Below are 27,251 nucleotides of genomic sequence, written 5' to 3'. Positions count from 1 at the left end.
AGTCGCTTTGGAAAAAAGCGTCTGCCAAATGCGTAAACATAAACATAAACATAAAATAAGACCGTTTGATGCGCAACAATTAGAATGTATAACAAAGTTTGTTAAACAAATATTCAATTCCATATTAAATGTTTCTTTAGCAATAGAATATTTTATTTCTTTTAAATATAATAAATACTTTTGTTTTTATTTACTTGCACAGGTATAACGTATGCATGCATTAACCATTTCAACTGCAATATTTTAAGCTGATTATCGACAGAAATTTTGTGAGCTTTAGCACAAGCATTTTCAAGTTATTCTTTGTCATCATTTTTTCCAGTTGCGTCTTGGGCGGTTTATTAAGATTAGTTAAATTTTTTTGTCTTTTTCAGAATAAGGGCAAAAACCAAAATATTAAGTACATGTAATCCTCCTGACCTCAGGCAGCATTAATACTACAAAGACTAAAGATCCACAGACTCAGGACAGACTGTTGTCTAGTGTTGTAACAGTTCATAGTTAAACCATGATGTGAAGAAACGGCAAAGAACACATTTATTATTGTTTATTGTTCATATGGATCTCCATTAACTTCCACTATAGTGGTTGCTACTCTTCCTGGGGTCTGTTAAAATACAAATACAGTTACAAAATACATCAATAAAAACAAGTTTACAATTCATTGGTATCATCAGCAAGCTGAAAATGTCATTTCAACACATAAACCTTAAAAAACTTAAACTTTTATCTTTACAGCAGCTTGGACTGCGAGAGTCAAAGCAGTCATTTGCATTACTGTTTTTCCTTGAGTAGTTCCTGTTTGAGTTTTTATTTATTTATTTGGGTAACTTTTGTTAAATGAGCGTCTTTGCTACAGCTGGGTGGTTCTGAAACACACTGCTCCACAGGTTTGTTCATCTGAAAAACTGAATTTCTGTTTATGCATCAGCATCAGTATTTGCCCATGTTTCAATAAAAGCTGTCTTAGTTACCCCTGCCCTTGATAGGTGGGATACGGCCGACAATAAACCGTTTTCATTTGGATTTTAATTGGAAACACGATAAATTAATGACAAGAATATTAGACTTTCTACCTTGAGAATGTAGAAGTTCTTCAGTAGACGTGGTTTTATTATGAACACAGCTGAAGTTTCCGTTAAAGTCTCAAAAATGTTTCCAGATGTGAGGGCTGTGTTTGTTTCAGATGTGTACCAGCCTTAGTCCGTCCATGCTTTTTGCAGCTACCTGGCAGATCAGTGTTGGAACGGAGGCTACATCTACCTGATCCTCCTGCGGCGGGTCAAGCGGAAGGCGCCCCTCCCCCCTGGAGACATGGATGTGGGTCCCAGTCTCCCTGTGACCGCTGACCCCTGTGAAGTCCAGCAGCAGCCGTCTGGACCTCCATCCGAACCCTCCGACAGCTCGGCCAACTGCAAACGAACACGCAAATTCGGCGTCATATCGCGGTCGTCTTTCAGAGGCCTCGTAGACGGCGTCGACTCCGAGCAGCAGACGAGTCCGAGCAGCTTCGGCTCGTCCGCCTCCACGAGCGCAGGACAAAGCCCCTCGGATAAAACCACAGAGCAAAGCCCAGATATAGTCAGCTTTTCTCAGACGAACGCCGGCTCCCATCCTTCGGGTGGAGGTGGAGTGTCCGCCACTCTGCCTTCGAGGAGCCACAGTCAGCTGTTGGAGAGCAAACTGGAGCCTTTCAGCAGTGAACCCTCCACCCAGGTAGGACACACTGGTCACATCACATCACTGCTCACAGAACTAGTCTTTTATTGCCTTTTGTTCGTCTCATTAACCCAGAACAAAAAATGGATCACAGCAGTGGTTCTCAACTGGTAGTTCAGGACCCAAAAGTGGGTCGCAAACCTGTTTTCAGTGGGTCGCGGGTAGGGATGCAAATTATTGATTAATCCATCAGTCATTAGTTGATTGACCTTATCAATTAATTAATGATTAATTGATGAGCGATGATTTTCCTGAGACCCTGAATTTCTCTTTCAATACAGTCTATAAGAATAAAAGCTAAATATTGTTTATACAGTTCATGAAAAAAGCATGTCATATTCTTTAATGACTGATTTATTGAACCATTGGATACAGAACAGGCAATGACATTTATGTAGTAGAAATAAAGACATTCTGCAGAATTAAATAAAACTAGAAGCACTCGGAGAGCGCAGACCTCCGCCAAGGCTGATCAGTGGCCCCCCCCGTGGGCCCCCCCACCCCCGATCACCACCAAAATTTAATCATTTCTTCCTTATCCCATTTCCAACAAACCCTGAAAATTTCATCAAAATCTGTCCATAACTTTTTGAGTTATGTTGCACACTAACGGACAGACAAACAAACAGACAGACAGACAAACAAACCCTGGCAAAAACATAACCTCCTTGGCGGAGGTAATAAACGGATCTGAAGAGGGACAGTTTAGAAGAAATGGGCATTTCTGACTTTGCATCACTGACATGATGGAGCCAGATTTCAGTGAAGATGCCCCCCCTTCGCTATTTTCCCGTGGCCACCAGAGTGACCGCAGGGCATACCTGTGGAGCCTGGAGGACGTTTTCAACTTCTGCCTCATGTGGACTACACCAACCTCCAGAGAAAACGCTCTGTCCGATACCAACCCCGCATTTGTGTGGGTATTTAGGCGGGGGTGCACCGCTCCCACAAACAGACGGTCTGTGTTTTGCTCCACCATGTCCCTAAAGTGATTCTAACTCATCAACACCATGATCTGGTTCGATGACCGGCTATCCCAGCCATGGTGTTATTCAACTTCAGCGATGAAGCCTAGTTTGGGCAGTGGCGCCCCCTAGTAGATACAACCAAGAGTGAACTGTATGAAATTAACCGTTCCTGTGTGGAATGATTGATTTCTGGACTTCATTAGAATCAAACACATTCATATTATTATTATTCATATTCATATATTATTCAACTTCAGTGTTGAAGCCTAGTTTGGGCAGTGGCGCCCCCTACTGTCGACACCACAAATTCCCGCCGTAGAAAAGCTCAATTAACACTAATGTAATCGAGTAAATTCTTATTAATAGTTAATTGAAAGTCAATTAATTGTCTACATCCCTGGTCATGGGCCTTTGGGCAAAAAAGAATGTAAACCAGTGGTGTCAGACGCAACAAACCCCACCCCTCGCACATATTGTAGCTTATTATACACCCTTGTGGTGTGATAATGCTCATGAAGTTTAAAAAATAAATGCACAGTATGTTTTCATGACTTTTTTCTGTTCTGATGTTGTTTACTTGATATTATTTCAATGTCACAGTCGCTTTTTTTTTTTTTTTTCACTCATTTCCCTATCCTTTATATTGGCAGAGTACCACAATATTAGGTAATTGGTGGGACAAAACCATGCATTTTCATAGAAACATCTTTTATGTTCTCTATCCCCCTTACATTTTTTAAACTAAATTAAAATTTTACATTCTAAGCAAATTGTTGTTGGTGCATACGTAGACGGACTATGATGAGGCATCAAAGCTTCCTCAGGCTTTTTCCACACTTATGGCCACGGCACATTAGCATCTGAAAACAGCCTGCTCTGTTTATTAATCTTAAAGGAAAGAGCTTCTCCTTGTTTAATGAGGGCTACATTAGATTAGTGTCTGATAACCTGAAAAACACAGTTGTTATATTAGTCTGAGCTTAAACATTTTTGGGATTCTTTGAACAATGCATGTGTAGTTTGTCATATAATTTGTAAACCCATGTAATAATAATCCTCTGATCACATGTGACCCTCAGACTGAGAGTGTGTGGTGTTTAATGAAGCTGCTGTAAATCAGACAGACCTGCACTAGTTCACTGCCTAAAGCTGTCATTTCATACCATTATTATTATTTTATTTCCTAAAATAACATGTTACACAAACTGCACAGATGATAATAGAACGGGGGTTTGTGACAGGAATGTCTTAAGGCTCCTGAAATGTTACACTGCAAAATATGAGGTTATGAATGATGGTGTGATTGGATTTTTTTATTCAGTATTCCAGCAAAATTCAAAACACAATTATCAAATTGTAGATGTGATGTGTTACTGAGCATTGTTTTATTGTTTGTTGTATACTCTCCTGTTTATTGTATGGTGTCCTTGAGTGCTAAGAAATGCACCTATAAATATTTTTTTTAATTGGAAAAAAAAAAAAAGTATTATTATTACATTTACAGAAATAACAATCTCAACATTGGTCTGGTAAATAATGCAAGATATAGAGACTGTACAGATGGACTTTTCTAAGATTACCAACTCTAAAATTTCCAGATTTGATTCAGTTGAAAACAGCACAAGTAATATTTCAAGCAAGGGGGATTGAATAAAAGAGGGAGTTTAAACATGCATCGTATCAGAACAGCTGTAAAAAAGATGTGTGTTGAATTATGGAACAGGCAAACAGATTAATTAAAGCAAAGTAAAAACATAAATTAGATTAAAGGAATACATACAATACAATTCTTACATAAAGATAAGGATGAGGAACAGCAGTTTAACCCAGGATGATAATGGAAGTGTTTGAAGAAGGAAATCCAGCTGGATGGTTTTGTGTTGTCCTGTTTTCTGTGGTATATTATAACTCAAGCTTTTTTTCAGTGACTTAGTGCATTTTTATGGGTCGTATATATATTAGTCATGTAAAATGGGGGTCAGACAATATAAGCTCGGTTTCTTCCTGCCCCATGTTGGATATAAAGTATTGTTTAGAAGCCACAGTGAGGTAGTCGTACACTGTGTAACTTTTTTTTTTTTTTTAATTATTATTCTTTGGTTGGCTTGTTGCCTTCAATATTGTGGAGTGTTCTGTTTAAATGTGTGGCTTCTCTTTGCCTTTTGTTCACTTTTGTATTTTGTTCCTACTTATGTTCAAAATAAAGTTTATCATCATATCATAACATAAAGTGACAGCTTGCACAAAGATGCATTTATGGCATTTAACATCAGTGACCACCTTCAGTAACACTGGTCTACAATTTTTTTTTTTAGAAATGATTTGCCTTAGAGATTAAATGTGCTAAATGTTGCATATTTTAATGAGATTATTTGGAAAACAAATGACAAAAGTGCTTGTTTGCTGATGTTTTCAAGGTATATGATAAAGTGTTATTACACATATATATTGGTTTATGTACATTTAGATAATAGATTTATAAATCTTCCACTAGATAGAACATGTGCAGACAGTGTTTGGAAGCAGATCTGGTAGGTCTGACACTAATCTTCCTTTGGAGTTAAACCCATTCTCTCATGAATTCTCGAATCTCACATTTTGACCCTAGACTGTATCTTGGAAACTTCAGCCAACCAGCATTTTTGACTTGATTTTTCTTTATCAGTGACTCAGTGACAGTATTTAACTGTCCTAAATATTAAAATACACTGTTATGAATAATACACTGTTATGACCTGTTTAATGTTTCAGTCCCTTTTCTACGTTCATGCTTCGCTCTGAAGAAGGTGTGGGTTTGATCATTTTCACAAGATCTTCCCACTGGAAATGAACAGAACTATGAATTAGACACACATCTGCTATGAGTAGACACATTCTAATTTGTGTTTATAGAGATTCAAAGACCCACAACACAATAAAAGAGAGTAGATAATCATTGTTGTGTGTTTATTATGACGTCTGTAAACGGGCAGTGGGACATTAAGTGTGTGTTTGTGCTTTTTCACAGCCTAGAGAGGGCAGCCACATCTGGAAGATGCACATGGTGAAGGGACAAGAAGGCCTCGGCATCCAAATCACAGGGGGGCGGGGCTCCAAGCGATCCCCCCATGGCATTATTATAGCCCATGTGGAGGAGGGGGGGGCCATCTACAGGTACACACGAATGAAAACAGGAAGGGTGTCGTCACCTGTTTTCTCAGAAGTGTGTCTTCTGTTGGTTTTCTGTTCATTATTCATGTGTGTGTGTATTTTTGAGGTGGGACGTAACTAATCTGATTAGGTTAATAAAAGAATAATTAACTCTTTTCCATCTGTCTGACAAATTAAAAAAAGAAGTCTTTGGGAAGTAAATAACTTGAAAGACAAACCAAAAAAGATGAGGCTCTGCTGAAGCATTTATAGAAATTATACAGACCACTTCACCCTGTGAAACCTGACCCATCAAAAAGTAGCAACAAAATAAAATTTTTTTGGAATTGAGATGTTTATTAGACTTTTTAACAAAATCCAAACAAAACATTTTGCCATATCATTTTGTTTTTAATATTTTGGGTGTTTTTATTTAAAACCTGCAGTATCAAATTTGATACAAACAAAGAATCAATTATCAAGTAACTATGCAATTGTGTCAATACAGGAAGTATGCATTTAACCCTCCGGTATCCAGGTGCGCCTTTTAGACATACTTTGCACTTCGTGTTAAAAAACTTCATATTATTTTTCACAATTCAAATAAGGTTAAAATTCAAAAGTTGTTCATTTTTGCATGGTCTTTAAAAGTCTGGCCACCAACTAAAATTTGCACATTGTAAACAAAAGAAAATTACAAGACTAGCATCTGTCTGCCAAGTGTGCCTAAAACGCACTATGTCTTCCATTTGATATGTATGATTAGGGCTGACCTTGATTTACAAAAATAAAATCGAATTAGAGCAGAAAAATAAATCAATATATAATATTTAATAGTTTGATTTATAGGTGTGCATTTTACGCACACTTGGTGACAGATGCTAGTATTTTTGAATATTTGACCTAGCGCCAAAAATAATAATGCAGATTAACCAATGTTGGAGTTAATCACTGACATATGCCAGGATGAAAAAATCTAATAATATATGATCCACTTTTTATGTAGTATATTGAAAAAAAATTTTTTTTGTGTTTTTTGCATCCAAAAAATGGTTTGTTTACATTACAAACACAGCATTTAAAGGGTTAAAAAATGTGACTGTTATTGAGTATTTGGTATTTTTATTTACGGCTCAAGTTGATGAAATAGAAAAAAGTGTAAAAGAATTAAAAACAAACTGTATGAAAATTGTTTTGACATTATTCCACAAGTGTGCCAAAAAGGCACACTTGGTGCTTAGTAAGGACCTTGCTGGACGGGATACCGGAGGGTTAAAAAAAAATGAAAAACAATATAAATGTTCTTAACATTTTGAAAATTACCAAAGACATTCCTGCAAAAAGTGTGTGGATGATTTAACGATAGCGGCCATATTGAAAAAGGCAAAAAAGCCCTTCCACTGGCTGCAGTGGGATGATAATCAATCAATCAATCAAAGTTTATTTATTTATATAGCACTTTACAACAACATAAAGAAGACCAAAGTGCTTTACATCTAAAAGCACGATTAAATTATAAGGTAGCAACAGTTTAATCAAATGCCATAAATATGCATAAAACAATAAGACACAATAGACAGTGATAAAATAGACCACCACACCAGGGGACAGAAAACACGTATGAAGTTATAGACAACAGGTTTTTAAGGACAGTACTGATCTTGTTTATAGAGTTCTCAGAACCTGGTGTAGCAAATATGATACAAATAGTTTAATAGGGTTAATGTGTGTCCCAGTGCGTACCTGCATATATGAAGCACAGACCAATAGTGTAGGCAGAACACACTGGGTGGGTGGCCCCAGCGTAAACCCTCTTTTGTCCCAGGAATTAGTAGAAAGCAAGAAAAGCATTATAGTTCAGCAGAGCTTCCACAGAAACCGCATATTCACACACAGCCGACAGACGCAACAGCATCAATAGCAAACACACACAAATGCTCGGTATCTGTCAGGGTCCAGGTGTGCACTGAAACAAACCACTGAATAAAAATAAAGTAATAGTAGTAACAGGCTGTAATGAGAGCTCAGCAGGTTGGAACCAAGATTATTATCGTTAACGAAATGACCAAAACTAGAATTGTAAAAACATTTTCGTTAACTGAAATAAATAAAAACTATAATTAAAAGAAAAAAATGATAGCTAACTGAAACTGTATTGTGTGTTTACAAAACTAACTGAAACGGATAAAAAGTTATGGATAAAATTCCCTTTGTTTTTGTCTTTGTCAGTGTCGGATTAATACAAAATCGATTTCTTTGGCTCTATCAGTTTTCTGTGCTGTCACCATACGACACTTGACGCTCCGTCACTTGTGGTTTTGAGTCATCTTCTGGTCCCCACTCTACCTGGAAACATGGAGACTAAAGTTGGGACAAAGCAGCAGAGTCCTGTCTGGGATTTATTTGAATACGACAGAGAAGAAGAGAAAAGAGACGACAAAACTAAAATTAAACTAAAACTAAGCATTTAGAAAAAAAAAACGAAAACTAATAAAAACTAGCAAGTCTGCTCTAAAAACTAAATAAAACTAACTGAATTAGAGGGAAAAAAAGGTCAAAACTAAATAAAACCAAACTATAATGAAAATCCAAAACTATTAGAACCTTGGTTGGAACAGGGTGAGGGTTCCAACATGGAGGATGGTTTTGGAATCTGAGGTTGTGTTCATTTGTATCTCAGATTCTGTTTCACTGTCAGACTAAATACAGGCTGTCCACAAAGTCTGTGCAATTTAAAACATTTGTTACAAAAGCAATGGATGAGAAATGTTAATCTGATTAGTTCTATGTACTCAGCGGTTGTCAGAGGGTTTTGTTTTTGTTTTTTTTGCAATTAAATTATTCGTCCATTTTTCTTCAATGAGATATAAATTAGTGCAAATGTTGACCTCGACCTTTGGATTGAATATGTGTCACCACAACTGGACGACCTTCAACCAACCATCATGTTCCGGGTGGATGGTGCTTTTTCACCACCACATTGGGGTTTGCATGTTGGTGGGTTCCTAAATCAAACATTTCCAGATGATTAGATTAGATTAGATTAGATTAGATTAGATTAGATTAAAATATGCCTTTATTAGTCCCACAAGGGGAAATTCCAGGTTTGCAGCAGGAAAGTACAAAAGCATACAGGAGCAAATGAAGTGCAAAATCAAAAATAAAGACAAATCCAAAAAAGCTATATACAATTTACAGCTGTGCACATGCTGATCATGGCACAGGTTCAATAAATTAGATTAGATTAGATAGAACTTTATTAATCCTTTGGGAAGAACCCTCAGAAAATTGCGGTTCCAATAACATCACAACAAATACACACAAGAAATACTACAAGAAAATACCAAAACAATAACTAAAAAAGAAAACGGTATTGAAAAAAATAGTCAATTACACATTGTAAAGTTGTAGTAGAAACAACAAGTAGCAAGGTGGAAATAATAATAATAATGATAAATAGCTAATTATGTTTTATGTCTGCATATTATATATACATACATACATACATATATATATATATATATATATATATATATATATATATATATATATATATATGTGTGTGTGTGTATATGTATATGTATGTATGTATGTATGTATAGTTTCATAATCACAGAATAATAGTTATAATAAGGTAATAACAGTAATAATCACAACAATATGAAGGGATGATCCAATTCCCCGGACACCTCGTTCACCAGGTATCACTCCCCTGGTTTTGTTTCTATGGGGTTATATTAGAAATCTCATGTATCCAACAAAGATACAGGACATCAACGACGTGAAGCCAAAGATCACTGATGTCATTGATACGACTGAGTCTGTGCTACAGCCAACATGGAAACAAATCCAGTACCGTCTGGATGTGGTTCATGCAACTAATGCTCCCTATAGAGGTGGATTAAATGAGATTAAAAACCTTCAAAATCTACTTTTCATTTTATAATTTCCACATATTTGTCTATTCATTTGCTCATGTAATAAATTTGTTAAATTGTAAAGAGACTTTATGGATACCCTGTACATGTATGTATGTGATAATTAGGTCATGCACCTGATCCTGAGTGAAACTAACTGATTGATGATGCAGTATTCTGTCTGAATTGTCATTTCAGACGTGCTGTGTGTTAAATGTGTTATGGTTTGTTTCAGGGATGGTCGTCTACACGCTGGTGATGAGCTGCTGATGATTAACGGTCAGTCGCTGGTGGGTCTCACTCATCAGGAGGCCGTGGCCATCCTCAGATCTACTACTGGTCTGGTACAACTTGTGGTGGCCAGCAGAGTGAGTGGACACACAGATGCATGTTTTTGAATTGTTTGCAATTATAATTAGGGGACATTTCAGTGATTCACACTAATTTTCTGGTGACTTGATGCACAATCCATATGTGTAACCCAGCCAGTGTTACCTGACCTCTGACCTCTGACCTGGAGCCATTAAAAATGTTCTGGTTAAAAATGTTCATGTTTTACTGTGTCTTGTTGTAAGTTAAAAACCAAACTAAATGGAAAAAAATGAAGATAAAAACTAAACAAATAAATAAATAACCTAAGTGACTCTGCCAGGGTGTCTCTTTTGGGTCACTTTTGTCCAGTGGTTTCCAACTTTTTTTAGCTCGTGACCCCATTTTAACGTCTCAAATTTCTGGCAACCGCAGACATTCAAAACAGAGACTTTTTTTTTTGCTAAAATTAATTTGTTTTTGATCATGTAATAGTTTTCTATACTATGTTTCAAGTAAACGTTAATTTTAGACAACATTTAGTCTATATAATGTATATTATTATGGACGGAGGTAGAAAAGCCAGGTGTAGATTACTGCACAAAGTGAGAATTTGATTTTCCTTGGTCAGGATATGTACAGTCAGTCCAGCTTGGATTTATAAGGCTGACGATTAATACTGAACAAACAAGAACTCAAACTATGAATTATGAAAGAGCTGCAGCATCTGAAACTGACCACAATGAACATTTGAAAGATAAACAGAACTACAGTGCTTCAGTTTCAGCTTCAGTTTGTCATGTCTTTTATGGATTGGGATTGTCTCTGTCAACTCACCATATATTTTTATTAGTAAGTTTTTTTTTGTTTTGTTATTTGTCTTTTTTTTTTTTTTTTTTTTTAATCAATTACTAGAAATTTCAGGCAACCCCATTTGAATTCCAGGTGACCCCACGTTGGGTCCCAACCCCAAGGTTGAAAAACTCTGCTTTAGTCCTTCCCCAAACTCAGATAAAGGAGGGGGGTTGGAATTGGGATATTAAAAAAACAAAGATTGACAGAGTATAGTTCATTTGTAGCTGTAAGCATATTTAAGGTGTTTTTATTCTCACTATTCTCACTACAATTACATGCACATTTACAAATATGCAAATTAGGTGATGACATCATTTTACAACTTCTAGAGAATTCAAGGACGAACAGTAGATACTTTCATTACTGAGGAGTTGGAAACAGTGCTTAGCTGTAACACATAACTTACTGAACAGACACAAAGACGCTCATTCATACACATAGAGTATCTCATGTCTGTCCTTTTCCCAGCAGGAGGAGGCAGACGTGGGCTTCCAGCGTTTCCCCTCCACCAGTCTACCTGATCTGGTCAACACCTGCAGCTCCTCGTCTTCGCTGTTGCCGACTCTTCCTTGTCGTTCACCGCAGACCTCCATCAGCAGCACCAGTCTGCACAGCCCCTACCCGGTACCAACATTCAGACTTTAATCCTTTCATGCATAAATTATGAGAACCTTTGTCAAGATGTTTTTTTATTGAGTGTTTTTATTCCTCCTTAAGCATGAAAAAAATTCCGATCAAGTTTTTGTCCTCATGGAAATACGAAAATGTCCATGCATTTAATTTTTGATGTAAAGAAACATAAACTCAATATCAGAAAGTGAGATGAAAACAATGAAATAAAAACATTTTAATGCTGCTAATCTGATGTTTTCTCACATTTTAACATATTCTAATGCTAGTTTTAACTCACGTCATGGAGATAACATGGAAAAAAAAAATAATAATAACTTTTTGTCTAACAAATAACAATTGATTTACACTAAAACGTGTTACTCCAGATCAGGTTAATCAAGAACAGCAAAGTTACAGTAATGGTGTGAATTGCAGTGTGTGGGATGATGCATAAGCGTCCACTGTGTTGGCTGATATGGAACTAAAACAACAAAACCCATGAATATATAAGAGAACAGCTGTAGAATAACTGTCCACTGTAGTGACCACTATCCATGAAAGGGTTAAATTCACTCATACTTTAATCAGCGTACGTGTTTTGTTAAGCTTTAGTCTTTAGTCATTTTTTTTTTTCACTAAGATCTGTCCATTTGTTTTGTCATGACCTATTGATGCTGACCATTTGTATGTTATGAATGCTGTACCTCTAGATTTCTGTGATAATTAGCAATTTTAACAGATATGAAAAGCTTTATCCAGATAACATTTTAGTGCATATTTCAAGAAAAGATGAGATAAAATATGACTTTACTGATAGTATCTTATTTCCCAGACCTGATCACTCGCAGTTAAAGGTTATTGATTTGAACCTGGACATTCGACTTTAATAGAAAAGCTTCTTATACTCTTTTTCTGTCCTTGCAGCCTCTAAACCTGGAAAAACTGGTAGAACAAAGTGAAGGAGAGATGTCGGATGATTCCTGTAGTAATACCACTCCCATGAAGACGCTCTTCAACAGACCCCAAGGTTGATAATCCACCTTTCTTTATTAACACCATGAGGGGAAAAATATCAGTTTTCCTGAACGTCACTGTAGCCTCTGTTTTACTAAAGGTGTACCATAAATTACAGATGTTTTCTGTGCAGGGGGGTGATATTAGTGTTTTTGTGGCTCAGGGGGAAACAGTCGCCTGCAGTCGGTGGGTGAGGATGATGAACTTTTTGTGGAGAATGGGCTGAGAGGTTGTGAAGTGTCAGATAAGCCTCCACCTGGACGCCGGAAGCTCTCTTTACCCCAGCAATTAGACAGCACCGGAATAAGACAGGTAACTGAACACACACTGCCTTTATTCACCTGAAACATCTGAAAAAGTCAGACCCAAAATAAACTAGAAAAGCACTCAGAGACCGCAGACCTCTGCCAAGGTCGATCACTCGTGTGTCTCCCCCCCCCCCCCCCGGGGGTCACCACCAAAATTTAATCATTTGTTTCTTGTGCCAGTATCAACATTTCCTGAAAATTTCATCAAAAATCCTTCCATAACTTTTTGAGTTATCTTGCTAACTAACAAACAAAGAAACAAACAGACAAAAACATTATGGTAGCTTTTTTTCAGGGCAGACCACGAAAATGAAAAAGTAATGTCCTCTGTTTTCTTTTGGATTGTGTCATAAAATGTGCAACATGAATAAGAAAATGAAAATGCAGACTGGATGATTTAGTACTCATTTTAGTTATGAGTCAAATAATGCAGCCACATTCTTAAAATGAAAAAGCATTTTTGCTAATGCATTTGAATTTTCAAATTTTAGATTTCAAATTGAATTTTGGTAACTATTTGCTGGGGCCGATTTTTAAAATTCAATCTCAAATGTCTTTCTCTTTCTCATTTTAACTCTTTCAATGCCATGGGCCGATTAAATCGGCTTTACGAATACAACCTTTAAAGTGCCACAGGCCGATCAGATCGGCTTTGGAGAACACGCCATATTTGTGTACAAACAAACCATCCACCCCCATTTCTTTCTCACATTTCGATGACGTTCTTTCAAATCTTCTTGCAAATTACGATCAATAATGAATCGGCTGCGTCCGGTGCGTTTTGAATCTAAGTAGCAATCGGTCGGATGTTACCGAGCGGTTTTTGACCAAGGAAGAGCTCGCGTTTCGTTTTCTGCTTGGGAAATTTTATGAATGAATTTATGAATGAAATCATATGCAAATTAGATGGCCATTTTGTAGTAATATCGTAAACACAGCGATCTGTCAAAACAGTCCCATCTGCTAGAAAATGAGTTCTGATGACGATTCAGACTTCGATTATAAAAACGACACGAAATACTGAAAAACGGCCAAATTCTGTGGCACTTTTAAGGCTTATTAGCCCCTTAACTGTCTGGCACCGAAAGAGTTAATTAAGTAAAAGAATGAGCGGTCTTGAATAAGAAAATGAAAAGGCAGATTGGATAATTTATTCATAATTTATTTATGAGTCAAATAATGCAGCCACATTCTTAAAATGAAAAAGCATTTCTTCAAATGCGTTTTAATTTAGATTATGGTAACTAATCTCTTCCATAGCCTAACATGTGATTCTTCTTCATATGTGACTGTGTGAACAGATTTATGAACCTTACACACAGATGTAAGTGTCTTTTGTTTATGATCCACATACAAAAGATAGATTCAAGTGGTCGTATACTTGGATTTAGCATAAGTCCAACATAAAGCAGCCGGATCAAAGCCTGCTCTTCCATTCTCACAACAATGATAAGAGGTCTGCATTAAACGCTGTGTTAATTAGAGACTAATAAAGGACTTAAAGAACACAAGAAGACGAGAGAATCCTTCATGAGCTGAATATTGGTAACTTAGAGAATGTAGAGGTTTAGGCTTTTTTACATCAAATAAATAACTGGGATTGGAAAGTGCATGATGCAACAGTTCTTCAGATACATTTTTTATTTTACTGTTGAATTTCCTTTGCCGTGGACAGTGTATTTGTGTTTTTTTTAGACAAAGCTGTGAAATTCTTGTCCCCTATAGAGGACACAAATGCATTGGTAGGTCTCAGGAGGTTAAGGGTTCACATTTTTTAGTGTGTTATCCATAACCGTGGCTGTAAATGGAAAGAGGCCAGAATATGACCTTTAGTAATTATTTTCTTTTATTTGTTTATTTGATGACGACAATGCATATTAATGAACACTAAAATACATTACTTTGTGTAAATATACCGGATTTAGGTGGAAGCGACAGTATTTTCCATCCGTAATCCTCAACATTTAGACAGACTGAACATACAAACAAGACAACACAGTCTATACAACATATTGGTACTGTATATACAAGTGTACATCATACAATATATGAATAAAATAAATATAGTATAAAACTGACAAGAAGAATAACTATTGAGATGGAAATGACATGCTGCTCAGACATGACAGGTGTTCACAGGTTTGATTAGATTTATCTATATAAATCTATAAATTAGATTGTTATGAATTGGATAAATATAAAAGTATAAATGACTACTCTTTCAGTCAGTGGGACTAAATATTGGAACAGTTTACCACTCAACATAAGGGACTCACAGTCATATGCTTCCTTCAGATCATAACGTAACCTTCCTCTTGTGTTAGCTTTCTGTTACCATCTCTTATGTTAATGGGTTTGTTTTGATCCATGTCTTAAATCAGCTGTAAAATACACTAAAACAATTATCTATCATCCAATTTGTTTCTCATCTCTTAGTTACCTTATTAGGCTTCCTTATCAATAAAAATATTGGTTTTAATAATTTCGATGTGGGGCTTTTTTTTGTCCCCTCAGTGTGCACTCTTTAAGTCACCCCCTCTGTACTGAATTGACCTCACATGTGTGGACATGCCCGTCTTTGCTTGTTTTGTTTTGTTTGTTTTTGTGCAGGTATACTGGATAACAAAGCAAAAAGAAAATCCCCAAAAGCTCACATGATTGGGAGAGGAGCTGCCTGTCAGTGTGTTGGCTGACAGTGCACTTATGATTTCAGTTTTGGGTCAAATTATTGCTTTATAATCTTATTTTTATAGCTGGGTTGAAACCAACCCTAACAACACAAAGGTCAAAATTTCAACCAGAGCATTTCATAATTTAGTGAAAGTATTATTTTGTTGAAATAGAAGTTCCTGACAAAGTCAAAAAGCCTTGATGCAATACACAAATTTTATGTGGTTCATTTATGCATTTAAAACCTAAAATAGGTCGGTGCTGACCCTAACACAAGAGGAAGGTTAAACATTGGATGAAGAAAAACCAAGCCTGTGACTGTCAGTAGATTGTCTTCACTGTTGTTTTGTGTGTTTTTATCATGTTTTGTCTTTTGTCAGTTGTTTTTCTTGTCACCTTCCTAGGGACTACAGCTACACTTTACATTCATTTTACAGCTACAATTGCTGTAGATGTTCATTAATATGCACTGTCCCAAATAAATAAATAAACTATATAAATGTAGATTTATATAGTAATGAGGGAATAAAGTAAATGTCTACTAATAGAGCAAAGACATGGACCAATACAAGATAGAGTTCATTATAGTAGAGGTACCACTTTGTTTTTCCAGGATGTCTGTGTCTGTTCTCTTACATTTATTTCCTTTCTAGGAATATCAGATCATTAAGAAATCAGCTCGTTCCCTGAGCACCATTCAAGTGGAGTCCCCATGGCGACTGGCACAGCCATCCATTATCTCCAGTATCGTCCTGATGAAAGGCCAGGGCAAGGTGAGTGTATGCCGGAACACACCATGCAGAGCAGGTTTAGAGGACGTGAGCTCATGTTACACAAGGGTCACTCACTTTAGAAAAGGTGTGAGTGGAATCGACTGACTTCAGCATCATCAGACGGTCAAACTACAGCACAGACCACTGTAATTACAGCAAGGAGATGAGTGAGATCAGGACTCTACAGCAGTAATTTGTCATTCTGTTAAGGTAAAATGGTGATGCAGTCACTGTTCAGTACACTTTCAGTACAGCAGAGAAACCAGAAGCATTTTTAAAATTTATAAAAAAAAAATAAATAAAAAAAAAAGAATAAATAAATAAAGAAAATAGTGATTTTTCTACACTCTGCCAAGAAGAACATGTACAGTAACACTGCCTTTCTGTTTTTTCTCAACACTGTATTAGTAGTAGTAGTAGTAGTAGTAGTACATATTTATATTATATTATTATTAGTAGTAGTAGTAGTAGTACATATTTATATTATATTATTAGTACTAGTAGTAGCAGTATTAGTACATATTTATATTATATTATTATTAGTAGTAGTGCATATTTTTATTATTATTATTATTATTATTAGTAGTAGTAGTAGTAGTAGTAGTAGCAGTAGTACATACTCATATTATATTAGTAGTAGTAGTAGTAGTGCATATTTATATTATTATTATTAGTAGTAGTAGTGTACTAACACTGCCTTTCTCTCTTTTTCTCAACACTGTATTATTATTAATATTATTATGATTATTATTATTATTAGTAGTAGTAGTAGCAGCAGCAGTATTAGTACATATTTATATTATATTAGTAGCAGTAGTAGTAGTAGTAGTACTAGTAGCAGCAGCAGTATTAGCACGTATTTATATTATATTATTATTATTATTAGTGGTAGTAGTAGTAGTACATATTTATATTATCTTATATTTATCATTATCATCACCATATTGTAATTATTATTATTATTAGTATTAATTATATACTATACTATAATATAGTATAACATAACCTGTGGTCATCTTGACACATTTCCGCAGTGGTCCAGTTTCTGCTGTAGACTGTACATTCAATTCAATTCAATTTTATTTGTATAGCCCAATATCACAACAAGGTTATCTCAAAGGGCTTTACAGAGTTAGTTGGATGTAAACAACAGTCAAATAAACAGCAAGAAAATGAGTAGTGTCCAGGGCATCCCCTGTCCTTAGACCCTCCTTCTCGGCAAGGAAAAACTCAAAACCCAGTGGGAAAAGGGAGAAACCTCGGGGAGAACCACAGTGAAGGAGAGATCCACTCCCATGGACGGACAGGCTAGAGATGCACCAGGACTGATGGACGTCCATTTGCAGATGTAGTTCTAGTCTGCAAGGATGCAGTAGGGTGGACACATGGGGGGTCCATCCCGCTGGATGAGACAGGCAGGGGCGAGGAGGCCCATCCACAGTGGTGAGGCCGAGGATGTCCATCCAGACAGGTGGGGGAGGGGGTCAGGACACAGGTCAGGGCAGGACACAGATGGGTCACCACAGATCCTGTCGTCATTGGCTCCCAAGCGGCTACAACTGAAAAAGTAGCCACTCCCCCGGAGGGGAGTGGGGAAAGGGGACACCAGCTGAATAGTACTGCACAAACTAGGTGGCTAAATATTAAAAATATAAGTGCAGACAAGAATGGTACGTAGAACCAGAAACAGGAGATAGGACTCAGTGCCTGTACTTCCCCCAGCATTACTGCTCCTAGGGCAGCTTAGACTGAACTGTGGGTTCAGTCTGGTTTGAACTAGCCTGACCATAAGCTTTTTCAAACGGGAACGTTTTCAGCCTGACCTTAAATGTAGAGACTGTGTCGGCCTCTTTAATGTTAACTGGAAGCTGATTCCATAAAACAGGAGCTTGGTAACTAAAGGCTCTAGCTCCTACTGTACTTTTACAGACCCTGGGAACTACCAGTAGACCTGCATTCTGAGAACGAAGGGTTCTGTTGGGATGGTACGGCACCAGAGCATCTCCGAGATAAGAGGGGCCCATACCATTAATGGTCTTATATGTGAGGAGGAGGATTTTGAATCTAATTCTAAACTCGATTGGAAGCCAGTGAAGGGCTTGCAGCACAGGGGTGATGTGTTCTCTTCTATTTGTTCCTGTTAGTAGTCTCGCTGCCGCGTTCTGAACCAGTTGAAAACTTTTTAGAGAGCTTTTAGGACATGCTACGAGAAGGGAGTTGCAGTAATCTAATCTAGATGAAACAAACGCATGAATTAGTTTTTCTGCATCATTTTTAGATAGAATATTTCTAATTTTGGCTGTGTGCGCTATGTCTGCACATGAATGCAGAGGATGACATCTATAGACCTCTTGAACAAATTCAGATCCTGATCTGAATCCTATAGTTGTGGTTGTTGTGGAAGTCAGCAGTAGAACACAGCTGTTCAGCTGCATCACTTCCAGCTGTGCATCTGAGGCCTCTGCAGTTTGAAACACAGATACTTTCATAGGTTTAAAACATATTTAAAGAAAGTTTATTTATAGAAATACATTTTAAAAGTCAAATAACTCTCTTTAGGTTTTATATTAATGACAGTTGTGTCCTTCTGAGCGTCTAAACCAGGAGTGTATTTGAATGTTGATCATAGTCACGTTACAGAATCCCACATTAGAATAAACTCTAATACTCAGTGCTTTTCCACTTCCACAGGGCCTGGGCTTCAGTATTGTTGGTGGGCAGGACTCTGCTCGTGGTCAGATGGGAATTTTTGTGAAGACCATTTTCCCTCATGGAGCTGCATCTGCAGATGGACGACTGAAAGAAGGTAACGTCCTGCTTTCATCTGCTCCACTGGCACTGGAATTATGGAACATTACAACAGTTCTGAGTAACACCCCCCCCCCCCCCCCCCCCCCATATCACACCATATGCACGAGCAACCACAATGTAAACAGATAAATAATATTTAATTTGAATTCTAATTCTAGATTTATATAAATATTTATATAAATACCAAATTTTAGATTTTTACCCTTTATATTTAAATTTTGCACTCATTTGTGGTTTTTCTTCCGGTCTTTCTCTGCACTTGTTTATTGTATGTTGCTGCTGTAAACACTGCAATTTCCCCTCAGTGGGATAAATAAAGTCTTAAAGTCTTATCTTAAAGTATCTTATCTTAACGTATCTTATCTTAATGTATCTTAAATTATCTTATCTTAACTTGTCTTAACATATCTTAACTTCACTCAATTTAATTTAACTTATCTTAAAGTATCTTATCTTAACATATCTTATCTCAACTTAACTCATCTTAACTTATCTTACCATATCTTAACGTATCTTAACCCAACTCAGTTTATCTTAATGTGTCTTAACTCAACTTATCTTTATCTTATCTTATCTTCATCAGTATATGAGAATGAGTTATGAGCAGATGGATTAAATGTACACTTAGGTCCTTGCATTAATGTACTTTTTTTTTCTAATTTCACGGTTTTCTTTTTCAGGAGATGAGGTTCTAGAAGTAAATGGAGAATCTCTACAAGGACTCACACACCAACAGGCCATCCAGACTTTTAAGGTGCGTTCAGAATCTTGTGATGTACAAAAAACCATGTGACCAGCTTTAAGATTGAAACTGATTTTCTTTCTCACCCGTAGCAACTGAAAAAAGGCGTCGTGACCCTGACCATCCGAACCCGTCTACGTAGTCCGAGCCTGACGCCGTGTGCGACCCCCATCCTTCTGAGCCGGTCCAGTTCTCCCAACTCCAACATCAGCGCTGGAACATCAGGGGCCTCAGCGACTGAGGATCCTGACGGTCGAAGGGGCCCCTGCCCTGGTCCAAAAGACTGCATCATCATGGAGGTCACCCTTAATAAAGGTGAGTTAACGACATGTATATTAACAGGCAGCAACAACTACAGGTACTCCAGTTCACAAAGGATAAGATAAGATAAGACACATTATGATGTGTTAAGGTAAGATAAGATAAGATGCGTTAAGATAAGGTGAGGTAAATTAAGATAAGATACATTAAGATGTGTTTAGATAATGCCGTGTTTCCACTATGTGGTACCGGCTCGACTTGGCCTTTTTGTGCTTCCATTACGAAAAAGGACCTGGAATCTGGCACCTGGTACTAGTTTTTTTAGTATCACCTCCGCTGAGGTTCCAGGACTGGAGACCAGATACTAAAATGTGACGTGTAAACACTGCAGACCACTGATTGGTCAGAGAGTTGTCTCTGTGACCCACCGTTTTACAAAAAACAGATGCGGAAGTTTACAGTAAATATAGTGGTAGGTTAATCCACATGATGACAGCCTGTAAAACTACACCATGGTTTGTCAAAGAGGTTCAGATGTAAAAATTCAGCATGAGCTTGACGACATGGAAGACGACATGGAAGTAACACACCACATCGCTATTATATGACGTCCAGGTACTGTGAAGTCGGTAGTATCCTGTAATGGAAACGGTCTCCAGGAATAGGACTGGTACCCAAGTCGAGCCGAGCTGAGTTGAGCCGGTTCCATGTAGTGGAAACGCGGCATAAGGTAAGATGAGGTGAGGTAAGATAAGATGCGTTAAGATATGATAAGATGCGCTGAAATAAGATAAGGTGAGTAAGTTAAGATATGATACATTAAGATGCGTTAAGATAAGATGATATGAGTTAAGATACGTTAAGATAAGATACATTAAGATAAGATGTGTTAAGATAAGACAAGATAAGATAAGCTAAGATAGGTTAAAATAAGATACGTTACGATAAGATACATTACAATGTGTTAAGATAAGATGAGGTGAGGTAAGATGCGATAAGATGAATTAAGATAAAATAAGATGCGTTAAGATACAATAAGACAAGATAAGATAAGGTAAGTTAAGATAAGATACGTTAGGATAAGATACATTAAGATACGTTAAGATCTTGCAGACTGACTGGCAGAAACATTCAAGAGTGAAACAGAAAATATAAAAGAGAGTCTGTTTGTATTACTTATATATTACTTGTATATTACTTGTTACAGAAGGTTCACACATCCTTTCTGTCACCGTTGACCTCGACAAACACTAACAGTCACCAGAGTACTTCAGAATGCTGCAGAAGAAAAAGTCTTCTCTCCAAATAAGTTGACAGTAGTATATAAGTAAAAGACTGACAGTTAAGACTGAACATTAATCCCTGGGCAGGTGGGGTATCAGTGAGCAGGAGGGGCAGTGTTATGTGACCAGGTGGGTGGGGGTATTAGTAAGCTCCGCCTCCTTTTTCACTTTTTCCTGTGCTGTTTTTCAGGACTGTTTACCAATTTTGTAACTTTAACTTAATTTCTGTTTTGTGATGACAAATGTTTGACAGAGCCAGGGGTTGGTCTGGGTATCGGAGTGTGCTGTTTGACCTTGGATAACTCTGCTCCTGGAATCTACATCCACAGTCTGGCACTGGGATCTGTGGCCAAGATGGACGGAAGGCTCAGGTACGGCATTAGGATGAGGTGGCAAGAGGAAAGCTGGAATTCACATGAAAGTCAACCATAGCATACTGTTAACGCAAGGAGGTTATGTATCGATTTAAAAATTATTATCATTCAGAGGCAATTTCTCAAAGACTCAAAGAAGGGAAGCTCAGCTTCCCCTAAAATTAGGAAAATTAAATGGTTAAATATGTACGGTTGTGTTGACATTTCATTGACTACAAATGTGTCAGAACACGTTCATCTCAAGGATGAGTTCGTTCAGAATCAGCTTTATCACAAATCAGTGGATTCAATGTTGTTCACTTCTCATCCATTCCCGTGTCTCTGTTTTCTCATTCGATCTCTGCTCAGTGCATTTGTCCGTAGACGCTCAGTGTCCATGCACTTCAATGGGACTGAGTGGAACAGTTTTTTTCATTGCCTCAAAACTGGACAGTAATTGGATAAATGCCACAATCTTGTCCTGCCCCCAGACGCTTGGTGTCTCTGGGGGTGAATGGAGCTGTGGGCGGAGCTCGGCCGGGCTGGATGCCGGGCTTCCACGTGCTGATTGGAGGATCAGTCGAAAGGCTGAATCCCGTTTGATTGACAGCTGTTTTCAGATCTGCTCCTTCACTGACACAGTTCAGTTTAATACCGTCGCACATTCTGCTGTGAAATCAAGAGAGAAACCACTACGAAATGACTTGTTCATTTCTTGCACTGTAAATAAAACACACTCATTGTACTTCCTTGTTTCAATTTAACATAATTTCAACGTTTTCTTGTTTACTTGGTACAATAAGGTCACTGACCATGTTCTTAAAAAGGAACGGAGGGACGAATTTATGTTTAAATAACTTGACTTTTTTTTTTATGTAAGCCGACAATGAGCTTCCCCTGTCTGAAAGACGAGCAGCCGCCACTGTTGTCACTGTAATATTTATGACTGATGTTTTCATAATGTGGGACGATGTTTTTGTCTTTTGCATTCAGCTGCACATCAGTAATTTTCTAGTGAACATTTGCTGTTTCAGGAGTCTGTCATTTCTTAATTCCCCTGTAATGTAAACTGTGTGTGTGTGTGTGTGTGTGTATGTGTGTGTGTGTGTGTCTTGTCTAAACCCTGTTAAATGAGCAGCTGATCTGGTCATATGGGGAAAAATGGTATACTAGTTTATTCAGCACATTAAATAAATACTGAATCTTGTATTATTTGTGTTGAATTGTTTGTGTTTGTTTCTGTGTGTAGTCGTGGAGACCAGATCCTGGAGGTGGACTCATTCAGTCTTCGTCACGCTGCTCTCAGTGAGGCCTACGCTATCCTCAGTGAATGTGGCCCTGGACCCGTCAGCCTCATTATCAGCAGACATCCAAACCCCAAGGTCAGTGTCCTTCTGTCTGACTGCGAAAATGCTCTAACTTCTTCAAATAATCCTTTATTTACCTTGACAAAGCACAGTGTTATAATAGATCACAGTTATTATTAGGTCTCTATACTTACCTTTAAATATTGTACATTGAAAGTCATCAGTCAAGTCAAATACCATCGTGAATGTGTATTTCATGTATTTTATTATGACTGGGCCAATATCGCCAATGAACAGACATGTCACAGCAATAAAACGACCAATGCAGCATCTCTTTAAGCTCATAGCGTAACTGCCTAAGTTATACACTATATGGACAAAAGTATTGGGACATGTTGAATTCAGGTGTTTCTTTTCTAACAGGGATCTGAGATATAAAACAATAATGACAAATGTCATAATGTAGTTTTATATTGTCATAAATATCATGTTGGTTATTAACCCTTTCATGTATACTGGTCACTACAGTGGACCGCTATTCTACGGCTGTTCTCTTGTATATTCATGGACTTTGTTCTTTTCGTTGTTTTTTTTTTTTTTAACACATATCTTTATTAAAGTTTTAAGACACTATATATCTTTTCTGACACGAATTGGTGACATTATGTAGATCTCTCCTGGGCATGAACCCCCAGAATCACAAGCCCTCCCCATAGTTTTCACACAATTTATCAGAAAATACATGTTTCTGTGCATCAAATATTAAACGTGTGGTGTCCAGCTGTGTGGACATTCTTGCAACTTCATGAAAAATAGGTTCATAAGAATTTTTTTTTCATGTATTTTTTTTTTTTTTTTTTACATTTTTAATTTTTTTTTTACATTTTTTATTTATTTTATTTGTTTTCAGAAGAAGTTTTTCAATTGCATTGTGTTTTTCATGCCTAAAGAGGAATAAAAACACTCTGGAAAAAATTTTGATTAAGGTTCTCATAATTTGTGCATGAAAGGGTTAATATTGATGTTTATATCTCAAATCAGCATGAGCAGGACATCTTACAGCTGTAGACACGATGTGTCCCAATATTTTTGTCCATATCTATATTATAAAAGCCAAGTGTTTGTCGTTTGTGATTAATCCCTCATTGCTCTCTGTCATGTTGAAACTTTAAAGGTGATTTTCATCTCGGCTGGTCATGTATCAAGATGTTTTCCCAGTTCTCCAGTGAAAAATACAACATGAGGGGGCATTCATGTGCAATTTTCGAGTTTGTATTTTTGGTCAAGGAACAGACTAGTGAAAACGGCAGGCTCATAGAACCAATATTTTGGGAGATATTAGTAATTTTGGAATATAATAGCCTTACAATCACGTTTCTATGGCTAGAATGCTTTGGCGGTGACTGCTGGACAAATGCGGTACAGCATGCACGAACACAGAACAGCATAAAAACTAGCACATCTAGAACCTGTGGATCTCCCACAAGTCAGTGCACTAATAGTTTATAAACATCAATATTTCCTTAAAGTTTAATGGGAGATGTGAAGAAAGTAGATGGTTATTTGTGGTAGAGAATTATTAACAGTCAGAGTACAAAAACATTTTAGAAATTTAGGGGTAGAGCATTTAAAATTATAGTCATGAATAAAAAAAAAAAAAAAAAAAAGAATGTTGAGAGAAATTAAGTAAAAACCATCTCATTTTGGAAGCAAAGATAACAATTTAAACCAAACTGAATAATGCAATGGTATTTATCCCAATATAAAACTATATTCTGACATTTTTCATTATTGTTTTGTATCCCAGATCCCTGTTAGAAAAGAAACACCTGAATTCAACGTGTCCCAATACTTTTGTCCATATAGTGTATGACTTAGGCAATATGTGTCATATAGCTCCAGGCCAGAGTCAATTCCCTCTGGACTACATCTTGGATTAAAACGTGCCTAGGAAACTCACCACAGTGACTTTTACTGCCTTAAAATCCTTTAAAAAGTAATAAAAATACCACCATGTATTGCAGCAGAAGGTGAAATCTAAAATCATAGACTAAAGGATATGCATGTCTGAGGTAAGAAAATCCAGTTTTCCTTCATGTCATGCTCATCTGCCATGTTTGTCTTTTTCAGATATCTGAGCAGGAGATGGATCACATTATAGCTCGATCTACACAGAGAGACAAAATGAACAAGAACAGACACTCCACTCACTCCTCAGGTCTGATATCTGTATTTGTGTTTTCTCTAGTGTTTGTTGGTTCACCGATCAGAATCAACATCTATCATTATATCAGCTTTTACAAACCCAGTATTGATTTGCATCTACCTTGAACATTATTTCCGACAGTAGCAGGCGGTGGTGTTGTCAGTAGTTTCAGCTGTGGTTGCACTTCAAAGAACCACCAAACCAAAGCATCTACTGATCTAAAGTGTATAATAACTTCTGATCCACTAAGCCTATCAAAACATGTAAATAATTGGTGTAAAATGCATTTTCTTATCTTTTCATGGTCATCAGATATGACCCATTTGGATGTTCAGAGGCTCTGTAGTTACCGTGGAAACACCATCGTCTTCTACAACATTGATTCACCAGTAAAACCCGTGGAGTTGGATCAAAGACAATAGATGGAGATGCTTGTTTTTACGTTCAGTTACTGATATGTTTGCTGAAAAAGTCAGTTTTTCTTCACTTTTCTCTGTTTCTGATATAATAACCCTCAACTTTAATCTGAGCTTGTATGAACATCTACACGATCAGTGAATTAAATATAAGAAAATCCAAGGTTTCCACTGAAAAACCACAAACGGCAGAGGATAATAGTCTAATAAATGGTGTTAAATCACTTAAGAAAGGTTAAATAGTGAGAAACAGAGTACACCACTTGTCATTTAGCTCAGGCCCAGACCAAGGACAGCAGACTCAAGGCTACAGTGTGTTACTACTCCCTCCAGTGGTACAAACTGGTATTCCAGGATTCAATACATATCCTGTTAATATAGTACCTGAATGTTCTTAGCATAATATTAAGCTCTTATTTCTAAATACACTAATAATAGTTTAAGGTAATTTCTGAATATTACAAAAAATCATATACAAATGGACTTGTTCATACTGTTATAACTGGAGTGTGCTTCATTCATATGCAGGTCTGAACTGTAAGAGCCCCTGTTCATCTATGAAGGACCGGTCTGGTGATGCCTCCCCTGGTCTTAGTTGGACTATGAAGAGGTTTCTTGAGCCTGCCAGCAGAGTAAGTATTCAACCATTCACTCAATATCCCAGTCTAATGGTTTATTAAATGCAGACTCCCAGTAGGACCTGATAGGTATAAAAAATCAACTTCAAGTAGTATCTTAGTAGAAATGCGATTAAAAAAAGGGAAGTATGTGGACATTGGAAACTGTCTTGGTATCATTAGACAAGTGATTGGACTGTCAGGTCAACCAATCAGCTTATCCAGTTGTAACGTTCAACCAATCTGGGAACAGAGCCAGTTTCCAGTGAGCAATGTTCAGGTTTGTTGTCGTTGTTGTCAATTATTTTTTCTTATTGATTTTTATGATCATTATTATTTTTACTTACATATTTATATTACTTATTACCTATACACAGGGTGGGGAAGCAAAATTTACAATGAACATTTAGTTGTTTGTTCTCAGCAGGCACTACGTCAGTTGTTTTGAAACCAAACATATATTGATGTCATAATCATACCTAACACTATTATCCATACCTTTTCAGAAACTTTTGCCCATATGAGTAATCAGGAAAGCAAACGTCAAAGAGTGTGTGATTTGCTGAATGCACTCGTCACACCAAAGGAGATTTCAAAAATAGTTGGAGTGTCCATAAAGACTGTTTGTAATGTAAAGAAGAGAATGACTATGAGCAAAACTATTACGAGAAAGTCTGGAAGTGGAGGAAGCAACAAAAAACGTACCAAAGCTTTTATTAAAGCTCTCAAATCCAAAATCCTGAAGGATCCAACCAAATCCATGAGAAAAATGGCAATTGAACTTGAGGTAGACAACAAGACCGTTAGAAATGCAGTAAACTATGATTTGAAGTTAAAATCTTACACAAGATTTCAGAACTTTAACAAAAGGTTTGGTACGTTTTTTGTTGCTTCCTCCACTTCCAGACTTTCTCGTAATAGTTTTGCTCATAGTCATTCTCTTCTTTCCATTATAAACAGTCTTTATGGACACTCCAACTA

At 37.0% G+C, this 27,251-nt stretch overlaps 1 protein-coding gene across 2 annotated transcripts in view; it reads left to right on the top strand.

Annotated features, from left to right (window-relative positions):
- pdzd2 (PDZ domain containing 2) overlaps positions 1–27,251 on the top strand; it is an 82,466-nt gene that overhangs the window by 34,899 nt on the left and 20,316 nt on the right. Inside the window, exons 4-17 of one of the 2 annotated variants that reach the window (XM_030143391.1) lie at positions 1,224–1,716; positions 5,695–5,840; positions 9,969–10,101; positions 11,369–11,521; positions 12,434–12,536; positions 12,687–12,835; positions 16,155–16,274; positions 18,966–19,080; positions 19,766–19,839; positions 19,920–20,142; positions 21,625–21,742; positions 22,974–23,106; positions 25,162–25,249; positions 26,182–26,285. In XM_030143391.1, coding sequence (XP_029999251.1) covers positions 1,224–1,716; positions 5,695–5,840; positions 9,969–10,101; positions 11,369–11,521; positions 12,434–12,536; positions 12,687–12,835; positions 16,155–16,274; positions 18,966–19,080; positions 19,766–19,839; positions 19,920–20,142; positions 21,625–21,742; positions 22,974–23,106; positions 25,162–25,249; positions 26,182–26,285 — 2,152 coding nt within the window. Of the gene's footprint in view, positions 1–1,223; positions 1,717–5,694; positions 5,841–9,968; positions 10,102–11,365; positions 11,522–12,433; positions 12,537–12,686; positions 12,836–16,154; positions 16,275–18,965; positions 19,081–19,765; positions 19,840–19,919; positions 20,143–21,624; positions 21,743–22,973; positions 23,107–25,161; positions 25,250–26,181; positions 26,286–27,251 lie in introns of both variants that reach the window. The other variant, XM_030143390.1, reaches the window with a different exon arrangement.

The sequence above is a fragment of the Sphaeramia orbicularis genome, chromosome 9 (genome assembly GCF_902148855.1).
Source record: "Sphaeramia orbicularis chromosome 9, fSphaOr1.1, whole genome shotgun sequence".
In the NCBI taxonomy this organism is placed as follows: domain Eukaryota; kingdom Metazoa; phylum Chordata; class Actinopteri; order Kurtiformes; family Apogonidae; genus Sphaeramia; species Sphaeramia orbicularis.
This window is presented reverse-complemented; position numbering and strand designations above follow the sequence as displayed.